This window comes from Temnothorax longispinosus, chromosome 5, assembly GCF_030848805.1.
Source record: "Temnothorax longispinosus isolate EJ_2023e chromosome 5, Tlon_JGU_v1, whole genome shotgun sequence".
Lineage (NCBI taxonomy): Eukaryota > Metazoa > Arthropoda > Insecta > Hymenoptera > Formicidae > Temnothorax > Temnothorax longispinosus.
In genome coordinates this window covers 16,543,903-16,558,652 of record NC_092362.1, presented here as the reverse complement: position 1 = coordinate 16,558,652, position 14,750 = coordinate 16,543,903, and the positions used below count along the sequence as shown (strand labels likewise).

At 29.6% G+C, this 14,750-nt stretch overlaps 3 protein-coding genes across 3 annotated transcripts; all 3 read right to left on the bottom strand.

Moving 5' to 3' along the window:
- Window positions 1-723: 723 nt before the first annotated feature.
- On the bottom strand, window positions 724-2,086 carry LOC139813349 (chymotrypsin inhibitor-like). The gene is made up of 3 exons (XM_071778837.1): window positions 1,956-2,086; window positions 1,296-1,393; window positions 724-1,031 (listed from the first exon to the last, which is right to left on the bottom strand). The coding sequence occupies exons 1-3, from the start codon at window positions 2,005-2,007 to the stop codon at window positions 951-953; spliced, it is 231 nt and encodes a 76-aa protein (XP_071634938.1). The 5' UTR covers window positions 2,008-2,086; the 3' UTR covers window positions 724-950.
- Window positions 2,087-10,654: 8,568 nt separating this feature from the next.
- LOC139812752 (chymotrypsin inhibitor-like) lies at window positions 10,655-11,683 on the bottom strand. The gene is made up of 3 exons (XM_071777831.1): window positions 11,363-11,683; window positions 11,083-11,216; window positions 10,655-10,901 (listed from the first exon to the last, which is right to left on the bottom strand). Exons 1-3 carry the CDS (start codon window positions 11,379-11,381, stop codon window positions 10,812-10,814), a joined length of 243 nt encoding a protein of 80 aa, XP_071633932.1. The 5' UTR covers window positions 11,382-11,683; the 3' UTR covers window positions 10,655-10,811.
- A 1,451-nt stretch (window positions 11,684-13,134) lies between these two features.
- LOC139812751 (chymotrypsin inhibitor-like) lies at window positions 13,135-13,975 on the bottom strand. Its single transcript, XM_071777830.1, has 3 exons — window positions 13,835-13,975; window positions 13,563-13,669; window positions 13,135-13,379 (listed from the first exon to the last, which is right to left on the bottom strand). Exons 1-3 carry the CDS (start codon window positions 13,881-13,883, stop codon window positions 13,299-13,301), a joined length of 237 nt encoding a protein of 78 aa, XP_071633931.1. The 5' UTR covers window positions 13,884-13,975; the 3' UTR covers window positions 13,135-13,298.
- Between the last annotated feature and the right edge of the window lie 775 nt (window positions 13,976-14,750).

Here is a 14,750-nt window from a genome sequence, read left to right as displayed (position 1 = left end):
GATACAGTAGAAATACAATAAATATATTATATATTACGACATTTCTATATGTCTATTCATTATCATAAACAAAATTAGATATTGAAATTATCGATTAGATATAATCTGATAATCCGGTTAGAAGTAGTAAAACATCTTGCACTTGTCTTATAATCCGATTTTTGTTCATTGTTTTCTTGGCTATTAATAATTTAATAAAATATTAAATGTGTGTATAATAGCGACAACTGGAAATTAATATTAATGGCCAACGAATTAGATATTTATAGCCATAAGAAGTATAATTTATATATACGTGTAGTCATTATTCTAGATGCCACCTAAGTTTTTTCTTAAGATTTTTTATCGAATATAAAGTTGATTCTTTTTTTACAAGATGTATTTAGAAAATGTATATGAGTATATTTTCCGCTGAAAAATATTAATATTACATGAAATTTTATCGAATGACTATATATACTAAAATTATTATATTATATATTCATATTCGTTGCAAGAGAATACTATTTACTGCTAATTTGTTGCAGAGTTAAAAAAGAAATTGCCAGTTTATCTTTAGTATTTAGTTTTCTATTTATTTGTCTTTAACATTACATGCATATTATTTTACGTTTCTTAATTTAAAACAAGTAATAATTTGGTAAATATGATATTAACAAGGTTCGTAAAAAGCCATGGATACGGGACATAGGATTCTAGAAACCTTTGACAAAGTTTTCTAAATGTTCTTAAATTTATTTTATTAAAAATATGAAACGCAATGTTGGTTTTACAAAATTAAACAATTCAAATAAATGTAACTACATAATACAATTGTTTAGATTAGTGTAGTACAACTACAAGTCTGCAAGCTTACTAATCTACGAAAAGACTTTTAATGCTGATTGGATTTACGTATCATTTTAGATAATACGAAATGTTCTCGTTTGAAAATCATGCTTTCTGAATGATTAACAATATTGTAGAAGTATACATCTGTTTTGCCCATCTCTTACATATCCTTCCGCGCAGTCGCATCCAGGTATACATGCCTATAAAACAAAATAAAGCAATTAAGAATTAAAGATACAAAAGTTTTATTTAATCAAAATTAGTTTCAAGTATATTTTTAGATTCTATTTGCTAAGAAATATACACATAATTTCCAACTAAATTAATTATTTTAAAAAACTAGTCGATACCAGGTGTATTTCTTTTTGACGTAAATGAAGAAAAAATTTTGTTAAAATATTTAATCACAGCTTGTTTAAAACATTTTTTAATATATCTCTTTCGTTAGAGGATTCAATACTGACCAGTGTACAGATACTAGGCGTTGGATTTTGACAGGTGCTTGGGCACGATGTACCACAGCTATTAAATACTTCGTTCTCACCGCAATGAGGCGCAGCACCTACACAAATGTAATTAAAAATTAATTATTTACATAGTAAAGTTTTTATAAAAATATTGTTATTATATAAAATATTCTTTAGTTTCGCTTTTCCTACTCATTACTTCATAAAGATATTGTCTGAAGCGAGTTCTATAAAACGGCTGTCAGCAAGTTACATTCTCGCTGTCAAGCAGAAAGCTTATTATTCTACATTTATATAACGTACGTAATTCTCTCTATTATTGGATTAATATGAAAAATGTATTCTTTTCCTATTAAATTCTGTATTATAAATAAACTTATTTCTGGAATTGCAAATACGAAATTTACTGAAAGAGAGATTAAAAGACTTCTTTTTAAAAAAAAGAATGTAGCGAAGCTATAACAATGGCTATAATTATATTTTGACTTTATTATGACTTCGCCCGTAATTTTATTTAACAAATACGATTATTATTACACGATCTTGCGTTTTAATCTAACACTTGCACACTCTTACGTAACGTCAAAGTGAAACTCCATTATTTAGAGATAAAATTTCAATATTTGACAATTTTGTTTATTATTGTGTTGGACTTACTGATTGTAGCGACTGCCACGATGAGGAAGAGGAAAGCTACGATGCGAGCCATGCTTGTGTCTTCGAATTCGCGTTGCTTGCACTCGAACAACTCGAGATAGACTGATGATAGCTGTCCATTTCATTGAGTTTATATAGCCATGGTGGATGGCCTTCGACCGCGACAAGTTGTTTCTCGAGATATATTTTTTCGGCATACTTCCTTCTTTCTCTCGACTCATCTCATAGTTCTGTACGTGACTATTGGCTCGGAGGCTTGGACCGTTATCGAAACGTGCGATGTGAATTTTAAACATGATTATCTATCTATAGGCTTGTAATCTAATCCTAATTTAGAAGCAGATGTTTTGTATTTTTATGGAATCAAATGTTTAATCATCTAAAGTAATATCAATGCTGAATCTAGGTTTGATAGCTTTTTTATGTGACAATAACAAACATGACAAGAGGATAGAAGTCTTATTTTTATCTCCAAAATAATATTTTATCAAGCTTACAAACATCTATCATTAAGTCAATTATTATTTATAATTGACTTTTATTATTTATTAATAATTGTCGATTACAATTTCTATGTATGATTAGAAGGTTCGAAGGAATTACACGTTTAAACATAATAAAATTTAATACCAGTATTATATTAACCGAAAATGATATAATGTATGTAAAACAATTCAGTCACCCATCTTGCTTTTGAAAAAAGATTTCGGTAAGACTCGAAGATGCATTCTTGCTAACGGGACTATCTCTCGAAGTGACCTCTACTACTTGAATTTGGCATTTGCTCTCATTATATATCTCGTTTCCAAGAAATACATAATTTACATAGATTTACATATCTCTTCACATTGACTGTTTAATTCTAGATAAGTGGCATATTATATTTAGTATGTTACATGATAAAAATAAATGAAACATACCGAAAAGTTTCTACATCACGTAACACAATGCGTTCAATATAAATATTTTTTAATTTCAACAGCTCGCAAATATTTATTTTAATTTTAATAAATTAATATTTATTTTTAATATTAACTTTTATTTTAATATTTACTTTAAATATTATCTAAATTCGATAACGCATAGAAAAATTATGATTGACTAACAAATATTACTCACCGCTTTCATAAGCCAGTTTCAATCGATAACTGATTATCCAATGTAATTTAATTGAAATACGTTAACAGCATATATATATTGCATCAATATTGCAGCTCTACTTGTATTACAAGTAAATTAGTAAATAAGTCAATAATTGATTTTTATAAACAATAGTGCCCGCGATCTAAGAATAAGGACGTACTCGCATTTCTTTGCTAAAAGATTTTTAATGTATTTTTTTTACACTTTAATATAAGTTACATATTTCTATAATAATAGATATAATAATAACTTTATAAGACATGATTTGGTTGCTTTTTTTATTTCACATTTTACAACATACAATAAAATTACAATAACAGAACTCTCATGTTTTTGACCTTTATAATTCGAATATTGAATAAAAAATACATAATGTATATATGCACTCATTGAGTCATTGAGGATGAAAGGTAAATGTCATTTTCACATCTGACCGTGTAACAATTATTTCTTTTCATAATATTGATTTTAAAATATCTACTGTTGATTTTTTTTCTCACGAGTTAAATAATTATAATTTTTTCCACACATATGCATATGCGAATTCCCATTCGTATACGTTTCTTTTTCGTTAAAACTAAAGTTTAATTGCATAAGGGATAATATCAAAATTATGCCTTTTTCTTAATTTTATGTGTTTGCAATATAATCGGCCCTCGCGCTTTATATATAGTAGAGAGAAAATTATTCTAAAGAATAATATATTTTATGCTAAATATGTAGGTAACTCTTAATGCTACTACTGCAGTATCCATATGTGACGTCTGTCTTAACGTATACTTTCAATATTAGCTAATATCTTATTCATTCAGTGAAATCTTGTTATTTAAACAGCATTGACGTACGAATCTTTGTTCATTCTCGGAAATACGATAAAAACAAAGCTTCCTCTATGAGGAAGCAAAAAAAATGAATACTGTCTTCTATGTGTGTGTATATGTGTGAAAGAGAGAGAGAGAATTTTTGAAGACAAAATACATTTGTTATACTATGATATCTTGTGTTATCAGTTCTGTTTCTCTAAAAAAGTTCCATATACATAAGTGTTGTTAACATATTTTTTAAACTTTGTATACACAAGAAGATAATGCAATCTATTGTATATTCTATGATAAGGAAGAAAACTGCGAGGCATGTCGATGTAATTTCGATGCTATGTGATTGTGCAATGGGAATTTACATATGAGAATCGATACGTTTTTAATTTTTAAATATTTTCTTTTTATAGGCGTTTATTATTCTTTTATTTTGTACACTGAAATATTTAATTGTAAAAAAAAACAGTTATTTCTATTATCATTTATAAGTATTCCGCGAAAGAGAACTCAGTCGTTAAGATAAACGTACGTTTTATACGACACGACAAAAAGATCTAAAAAAAGTTTCCGTTACAATATATTTTTTCCCAACTGTCACATTTTTTATACTTGTTACTCTTGTTATACTTGTTACACACGATACTTATTGTTAGTATAGATCCGTTTTTTTTTTCCGGTTATTTTGATATTTAGCCATTCGCGTATTATAGTGGAAAATTGTCGTAAAATAATTAATATCGAAAAATATGTCTTGTGTCTTTATGCACGGAAAAATTAGTGGATGTTATGCAATCAATGCACAGTTATGGGATCAAGCATTATCTTTTTTTTATTCTTGCAAAGTGTGCTTGGAAAAATTGATACACATACTCTGGCATGTTAAAATCTTGATGAAAACATATTATTACTTTTGATACAATGCCGAAATAGGATTTTATTTGTAATATTTTTCCAGGAAGAAATTATGTTATAATTAATTTTAAAACGATGCGTTGTAGGATTTAACAAAATGTAGTTTTTTATTCCAAACGCTATTCTCTTGATAGTTTCAGAGGATATAAAGATTATAGAGGAATATTTTTTTAGAAATATTAAATACATCCCACACATAGTAAATTATTAAAGAAAAAAATCGATGTTATTAATCTGTTGTATATGTTGTATCGTTTATCGTAATATCGTTCGAACTTTCCTCAACTGTCATATTTCAGTATGAATCATAAAATTCAGACCTCTTAAAAAGATTCCACTATCGTCTGTTTGTGCATTTATCTCGAAGTACAGTTTAAAAAAACAAAGGAAGGAGTAAAAATTAAGAACAGATATGTCATTATCAAATTAATACAGGTATATTTAAAAATGTACTTTGATTGTATTAGCGAGCTTACAAAATACAGAATTTCTTACGGATTCGGTCAAATATTTCATTATATTTATCCGCTGTTTTAAAAATGCTTATACATATAATTTATTTTTAATATTCCTAAACTCACTAGTGCAAAAGATCATCGCAATTTTAGACAAATACAAGATTAAGGATTTAGTTTAATTCTCGCAAATAGTTTTATTGCGTGGTTTTTATACTAGACGTATAAAAATATCTTTATTCAAGACTGGTTTACAGATTTTATAGTAATCCGTAAATAAAACAGGTAATTTACCGCGGTAGTAATTTCTTGCCATAAAGATAATAATTTATAGTACATGTACGCAGACAACTTAATTATTTCCTATTTATATTCAGAAGGATTGTTACCATCACCTCAAACAGTTGAGTCATAAAATCGATAAACTGAATAAACTTCATACTTCATTAATAAGTCAGTATAAAATCTAAATTTATTAAATGTTAAATGAAAAGACAGAAAGTTCTTCTAACTTGCAAACTCGAGATACTGAAATATTTGGAAAGCATTGAATTGGAAAAATATTTAGTCAGAGAGATACATTATCATTAATTATATAAAAAATAATAAAAAGTTTAAATTTTATAATACCATATTTATTAAATATTTAAAAAGTTGCAGATTAATAATTCGATAAAATAAACATTGAAAAATGTTTAATGATAGTAATTCATATAATACGAAGACGGAAATAAAGATAATTGCATTTATTTTTATATACTTTTATTTTCTCTTTCTTTCTCTATTTTATTTCCAACTCATAATAATATTCATTAATTACATAAAAATATGAATTATATAAGCTCGAGAATGTTAAGGAAGCCGTAGAAAAAGCTTAGCAGATTTAATTTTGCGTTTTTTATTTTTTTTAATTTTAAATTTGTAAAGAATATAGATATCTAGTATAATATCTAGTATAATGGAGAGGCGAATATATTCTTGTTCGTTTTTAATTAATCAGTAAATATATAAACAAACAATAATATGTCAAATTGCATTTAATACATGTTAAAACTCGCCGATTTTTAATTGAATTTTTTGTAAAAATATCATTGGCGTTAAACAAAATTTTTCAGCTCCTTAGTAAGTACATGTTTGTTAATTTCTAGCATTGTGTAGAGGGCACACATTCTCCTGAAGATTTTAACAACAACCCATCTTTGCATTGGCATCCTTGCACGCATTGCTGAAAAAAAGAATAATATTACAATAGTATCAGTAAAAGAATAGCAAAATATCGATATAATATATTGTAGTATACATAATTCAAAAAATATTTCACAGTTAATCGCATAGTATGTTTACTTCAAAAGAAATATAATTTTTGACGGAATTCGCGTATTCAGCAAAATCAAATAAATACCATAGTACAAAGTGGTGGATCGGGGTTGTTGCAAGATGGTGGACATGCCGATCCACACTCCTTATACTCTTGATTTACCGGACACTGTGTCTCTGTCTGTGCGATAGTCATGCCTGTACACAAGAGTGCAATGTTACACAAGTTATAATCAAGTCCAATTACAATATTAAATTGAAAATGGGAACTAAGATTATTGTTTATGAAGTTTCGAATTTAGTCGCAGAGTGAGGAAACGCAATAAATTCTTGCGTAGCGCGTAACTTACTGCAAAGCACTCCGATCATTAGGAATAATACGAAACTAGCGCGAGACATGGTTAATATCCTTGCACTTTATCTCGTGGACTGATGCTTCTGATGCGAGCTATGCGCTTTTATATACCGGCCAGTTTATTAGCTGACCTTCACGCTGAGACAAAACAGTTTAAAGTCACGTATTGAAAATTATTATCTATTTTCTAACTTATTGCGTCAGCGTCTTCATCCGCTGACGCATACATACGCATAAAAACATGTGTTTATTATCGTTAGCGACAACGTTACTCAGAGAATTCGAACATATAGATGTCGTTATAATCGTGAGAAAATATTGTTAGTGGAATTTTAACAACGTACAATTACGTTGTTGCGTTTATTTTTATGCGCTATGTTATTATTTTTATCCTATGTTTTTATATATTTTCTAAGTGCATCCAAAAGTATGATCTAAGATTTGCTACTGCACAGGAATTTCTGAAATAATTATTAGAAAAAGAAGTATATGAAAAGAAATCTTTGTGTGCTTTAATTAACATGTGTTATTCACAGCGACTCGTTAGATCAGTCAGAATGTTAGATGCCTTATTTGTAATTCTTTATTTCTCAGATGGTATTCCCCGTCCATATATATCACTATCACGCAATTGTGTTAGGCTTTATTCGTTATCTGCCGACGATAAAAGATTGGTCGACCAGAAATAGTAGCACATGTCGTCATTTATATAGATACGTTATTATTTTTTAAATGGTGAACTATTTTAAATTGCTGATGTTTAGTAATGTTAATGGGTTTGTGTGAAATAACGTGGACTGTATATAATGGTTCTTTAAACTTGAATGACTATTAACTAATGATACACTTTGACGTAAGGCACAAAGACTGTAAATCACGCTATCACACGCTACTGCTGCCAAATTGCAACGGCTCTCTATCTCAATGGCGCCTAACTAATTCGACTAACTAATAAGAAAAAGGAAACGTGCCAAAAGTAACGCCACCTAACTTCCGCTCAGCGCACGAGCGCCTTCAAGATATGCGCGCGTTGCACTAATAAGTAATTAGAGTCGGGACGACGCAGGCAGAATGCAACTCTCGTTCGATCAATCAGGAAATTTCGGGCTTGCAAAACGTTGTGTCCACTTTGTCGGCGTAAGCTCGACAGTCTCTCAATCCGGCCGCTTTCCGAACATGCTTTTACCCTAAATGCTATTTCGCCATCGGCGAGATGGCCCAAGTGAATCAGTCTGACCCTTCTGCTCTCCCTCCTGGCACATACTTTTTTTTTATTCTACGTAAAGAGCGCTGAGAATCGAGTATCCGGCGATTCGAATCGAATTTATTAGAATGGGGAATTGATTTATTGTCTGTGCGTATATATGTACAACTTCTTTTCGGTTGAAATATTTTTTTCCATGAATTAGAATTAGAGCAACTAGAATAACTTTAAGATGACGCATTCGCCTAGAAAATCATAAACCCCATCTGCAATGTCTAAAAAAGTATAAAGTCTACTTATTTACATTGCTATCTGCGATGTAAATAACGAATTCTTTATTAAACGCATATTAAACGCGCATGATTCTTGTGAAAGAACTTTCTTCTCTTATTTTTTATATATCTTAAGAAGCGAAAACTGTAGTCGATTACCGACCATCGTATCGCAAGGAATCGAAGACGCGCGAAATGAATGCACGAACGAAAACTGCTTTCGTACAATGGCGAGCCGACGACTTAATTACTTGGAAAACCCGGCGTGTAATTGTCCCACGTACCATTCCCCCATTGTCCTGGGTGTCCTATTCAGCATTTCACGACGCTACCACCCGTTTCTGACAGCGGAAAACTCGATCGGGGATTCTCGAGATTTCCCGCTCGTTCGCCTGCCTTCGCTTTCCGGTCAGCCTTCGTACTTCCTCTCACCCTATGTCCTATCTCGTTCTTGATACGCTGCTTTCACCGTTCAGCCTTTGTGTCGAGCAGCAAGTAGACGGTAACTATATCGTGACTCTGTCCCACTGACCCAAGCGTAACTTTACTGACCGCAATTCGACAAGTGACATATGCACAAGTTACAAAGTATCTGGAGTACTCTTATTCAACTTCCTCCGTAATTTATATATATATATATTTTTTATTAGGCATGCTTTGAAACGAATCCAGATAGTAATAATACTTACAAAAACATAAGTACGGAAGAATACTTATATATGTATATGAAAAAAAGAAAAAGAAACAAGAAAAGATAGAAGTTTGATATAGCTAGATATAGATGTGGAAATGGAATATAAAGGCAAAGCAATTATGCAATACTGGAGCAAAAGGGCACAATAAGGAATGTGCTAAAAAAATATGAAGCGATTAGAATTGACATGCAAATAGATGAATTTATAGGTGAGGGAAAAAAGATTTAGAAATAATGATAGACTGATAGAATGTGATATAGAATGAAGTAAAATGCTATAGAATATAGAATAAAAATATATAGCTTATAATTTATAATTTGATCATGTTGAGGCAGAATTATTAAATAAGTATTAAATTAAAGAGATCATATGTGTGTGAAAAATCAATATTAAAATTTATATATTATTAAAAATATATAATAAAGTTAATGCAATATAAAAATATAATATAAGAATAATTTATTGTATTATAAACTCTAAACTGAAAGCCATTCTATGCAAGACAAGGATTATAAGAAATAAATAAGTAAATAAAAATAAATTGCTCAATTTGAGATATTTGAGAAATATCTTTTAAAAAAATATTGTTTTAAATCGATATGACTGACGCTTTTATTTAGCTTGTTTTAAAAATATTTGATGTAAAAAATATATTTTATTTTATTTAAACGGAATATGTATACATTCAATAAGTTTATTCTGTGTTCACACAGGATGCATTATTGCCGTCTGCGTTAATAATATTAATATATCGTGAGTCACAAGATATTGGTTTACAGATTTTTTATGTATTTTATTTCTTCGTCTTATAAAAACTTGCTTTTTTATCATTTATATATATTTAACATACATAAAATATTATACAGGGAATCTAATATATAAATGCTTCAAATACATTGTGTAGTGCAGATAAGAATCTTATTGCAAAATTTTACCTACAAATATAAACAATATTGTATATGTATATGTTAACGTTAAAATGTGACATACACTTAATTTTCTAGTAAACGTAACTAGTAAAGACTCATATACCTACCGTTTTTTCTCTTGCATGTGTCGCGCACACATAAGAATAGAAGCGCAAAAAAACAATAGATTATAACGTAGTCCAGTATTACACATTGATTTCTCGAGATCCACGATAGTCTGCGTATAGTTATAAGACAAGAAATTGCACGTTGTTTAATAAACAATATGTCTATTATACTTTTCCCCGATCGTGCGCATTGTAATTTACAAAGATATAAAAATAACTGCGTTTATTTATATATTTTTTTTAATTTTTAATTTTCTGTTTTTATTTCTATTTTACTCTTCCAATTCATAATAATATTCATTAATTACGAATTTATAAAAATACGAATTATATAAATTCGAAAATGTTTCTATTAAGAAAGTCTTAGAAGAAGCTAAGCTCAGAAAAAGCTTAGCAGATTTAATTTTGCGATATTTATTTTTTTTATTTTAAATTTATAAAGCATATATATAGATATCTACTATTAACAGAGAGGCGAATATATATTAATAATTTCGTTTATTTTTAATTAATCAGTAAATATATAATAATTTGTCAAATTGCATCTAATACATGTTAATGCTAGCATACCAATAACCATGATTTTTAGTTGAAATTTTTATAAAAATATTGTTGACATAAAAAAATTTTTCATCCCTTTAGTAAGTACTTATTTGTTAATGCAGTATGAAGGGTGCACACAGTTTCCAAAGGAATTTAGCAGAAATCCTTGTCTGCATTGGCATCCTATCTTGCAAATCTGAAAAAGAATAGTACTAGAATAGTATCAAGAAACTAATAATAAAATTTTGATATAATTTATTGTAATATATGTATATAATTTAAAAAAATATTTTAATGTTAATTACACGTTTTCACTTGAAAAGAAGTATAACTTTTGACCAGATATCGCGTATTTAGCAAAATCAAATAACAAATACCGCAATGCAGGCTCTCTGCACAGGCTTGTCGCAAGATGGCGGACATGCCGATCCACAATCATTCCACTCTTGATTTACCGGGCACCGTCTATATGCAGGACTCCGATAATATGGTAGTTGTGCGATAGTTGTGCCTGTACACATGTGTTACACAAGTTACGGTCAAGTCCAATTACAATAAAAAATTGGAACTAAGATATGCGATAATTTTTTATGAAATTTTGAATTTAGTCGCAGAGTAAGGAAACGCAATAAATTCTTGAGTGGCGTAAAAACTTACCGCAAAGCACTACGATCATTATGAATAGTACGAAACTAGCGCGAGACATGGTTAATAATCCTTGCACTTTTTTTTATGGACTGATGTTCCTGATGCGAGACATGCCCTTTTATGGGATCTGACATTTGTAATCACGCCGTCTGGTGGTAAAAAGTAACACCATTCGAAGCCTACAGAATATCACGAATGTACTAGCGTAATCACAGATACTCTCCATTTTTATAAACATTGCGAATAAAATTGCACATTAATATTAAATACACACACATAGGCTTCACTTCCATGTCAGATCCCGATATCGATCAATTTATTAGCTGATCTTCACGCTGAGAAAGAGCAGTTTACGTTTTGAAAATTATTATGTATCATCTAACTTATTGTATCAGCGTGTTCATGTGCTTACGCATACATACACATAAAAACTTTGTTTATTATCGTTCGCGAGGACATTACTCAGAATTCCATCATATAGATTTCGTTATAATCTTATACATAATTAATAATTAATAATTTACTTATGCTGAGGCAGAATTACTATTAGGAGTATAACTAAGTTTCCGCCGTTTTTTCACAAAAATTCTTTTTATTAATACAAAAGAAACGATACAATTGTTTTAGTCAAAATATTTTCCATTTGCATTTACTACTTTTTGCCATCTTTCAGGTAGCGTACGGATCCCGCGGCGAAAGAATGTCTCGTCTTTTAAGAGTGAAAGAATGTCCCTACGCGATAATGCTGTCGACTCATTTTCTAGTATCTGCTTTATTTTTAAAGTGTGTATCGGAGAGGCTGTGCTGCATCGACTAAATCAGACGGCGCGATATCTACGAGAGTACTATGGGTGGAAATGGGCTTTCCATTCGAGATTATACAGCGTTTGTTTGATCTTATAAGCAACATGGGGCCTTGCGTTGTCATGGAGCAAAATGTCTTTGCGTTGTTCTGAGGCTTATGCCGGTCGTTTTTCTTTAACCGAAACGTTATGTGCATCAATTAAACCGTTCGAACGAGGCACATCAAGAAAACTGGCTGGTAAAACGATGCAAAGACATTTTGCTCCATGATAACGCGAGGTTCTATTGCTCATGACTCATAAGTCATTAGATCAAACAAATGCTGTATAATCTCGAATGGGAAGTCCTTTTCCATCCAGAGTATTCTCCAGATATCGCGCCGTCTGATTACCACTTGTTTTGGTCGTTCCAGCACAGCTTCTCCGATACACACTTTCAAAATGAAGCATGCAGATACTAAAAAATGAGTCGACAGCATTATCGCGTCGAGACATTTTTTCACTCTTAAAAGACATTCTTTCGCCGCGACATCAGTATGCTGCCTGAAAGATGACAAAATATGGTAGATGCAAACGGAAAATATTTTGATTAAAATTATATTGTTTTTTATACTGAGAGAAAAATCCAGGTTTAAATAATCGTTCGAAAATTAACAAACGGACAATCCGACACTTTCAATCGGAATAATTAACAAGCCGATCAATTATCAGTGATATCCGGCTATCATTGATCGGACATTATTCTAATCTTGATCGGCTTTTCATAATTCCGATTAAAAATATCGGATTTTTGAACGAATTGTCCATTTTTCTGAGTGTATGTATTAAATGTTTTCTATTAAGAAAACCTTAAAAAAAGCTGAGTAGATTTAATTCTGCAATATTTTTTTTTTTTTATTTTAAATTTATAAAGAATATATAGATGTCTATTATTAAGAATATATGTATAGACATCTACTATTAACAGAAAGGCGAATATATTAATAATCTTGTTTGTTTTTTATTAATCAGTAAACATATATTGCATTTATTACATGTTAATATTAGCATGCCGATAATTTTTAGTTGAAATTTTTGTAAAAAATATTGTTGACGTTAAACAAAATTTCTCAACTCCTTAGTAAGTACATATTTGTTAATTTCTAGCATTGTGTAGGGTGCACACAGTTTCCTGAGGAATGTAGCAGAAATCCTTGTCTGCATTGGCATCCTATCACGCATTGCTGAAAAAATAATAATAGTATCAGAATAGTATCAAGAAACGAATAGTAAAATTTTGATATAAACTATCGTAATATATGTATAATTAAAAAAAAATATTTCACCGTTAATCACACGTTTTCACTTGAAAAAAAATATAATTTTCGACAGAATTCGCGTATTCAGCAAAATCAAGTAATAAATACCAGAGTGCAGGGTTGATTAGGTTGCGAGTTGCAAGATGGTGGACATGCCGATCCACAAGTGGTCCACTCTTGATTTCTCGGACACCGTCTCTGTGCGATAGTCATGCCTGCAGTACATGTGCAGTGTTACACAAGTTACAATCAAATTCAATTACAATATTAAATTACAATTAAAAATGAAAACTAAGATATGCGATGATAATTGTTTATGAAACGAATTTAGTCGCAGAGTAAAGAAACGCAATAAATTCTTGCGTGGCACAAAAACTTACTGCAAAGCACTCCAATCATTAGGAGTAATACGAAACTATCGCGAGACATAGTTAATAATCCTTGCACTTTATTTCATGGACTGATGTTCCTGGTGCGAGACATGCGCTTTTATATACCGATTAGTTTATTAGCTGACCTTCACGCTGAGAAAGAGCAGTTTACGTTTTGAAAATTATTATCTATTATCTAACTTATTGCATCAGCGTGTTCATGTGCTTACGCATACATACACATAAAAACCTCGTTTATTATCGTTTGCGACAACATTACTCAGAATTCCAATATATAGAATTCGTTATAACCGTATATGTAATTAATAATTTATAATTTAATTATGTTGAGGTAGAATTGTTAAATTAGTATTAAATTAAAGACATAATATGTGTAAAAAATCAATTTTAAACTTTATATTATATATGTTATATAACATATTATAAATAATGTATTAATCTATTGTAAAAAAAAATATATATATATATATATAATAATAAAATCAAATAATGTAATATAAAATATAATATAAGAATAATTTGTTGCATCATGTATATTGTAAACTGATAGCCATTCTATGCAAAGCAAGTATTATAAGAAATAAATGAATAAATAAAAATAAATTTTCCGATTTATGGAAATATCTTTCCGGATAATATTATTTTGAAACGATAAAATTGAAGTGTTTATTTAGTTTTTTCTAAAAACATTTGATGTAAAAAATATATTTTTCTTTATAAACGGAATGTGTATATTCAATAAATTTTATTCTGTGCCCATACAAGGTGCATCATTATCGTCTGCGTTAATAATATTAATATATCGTGAGTCACATGATATTAAATTACAGATTTTTTTCTGTGTTTTACTATTATTATGTTTTACAATTTTCTCATGTTATAAAAGCTTGCTTTTTTAACATTT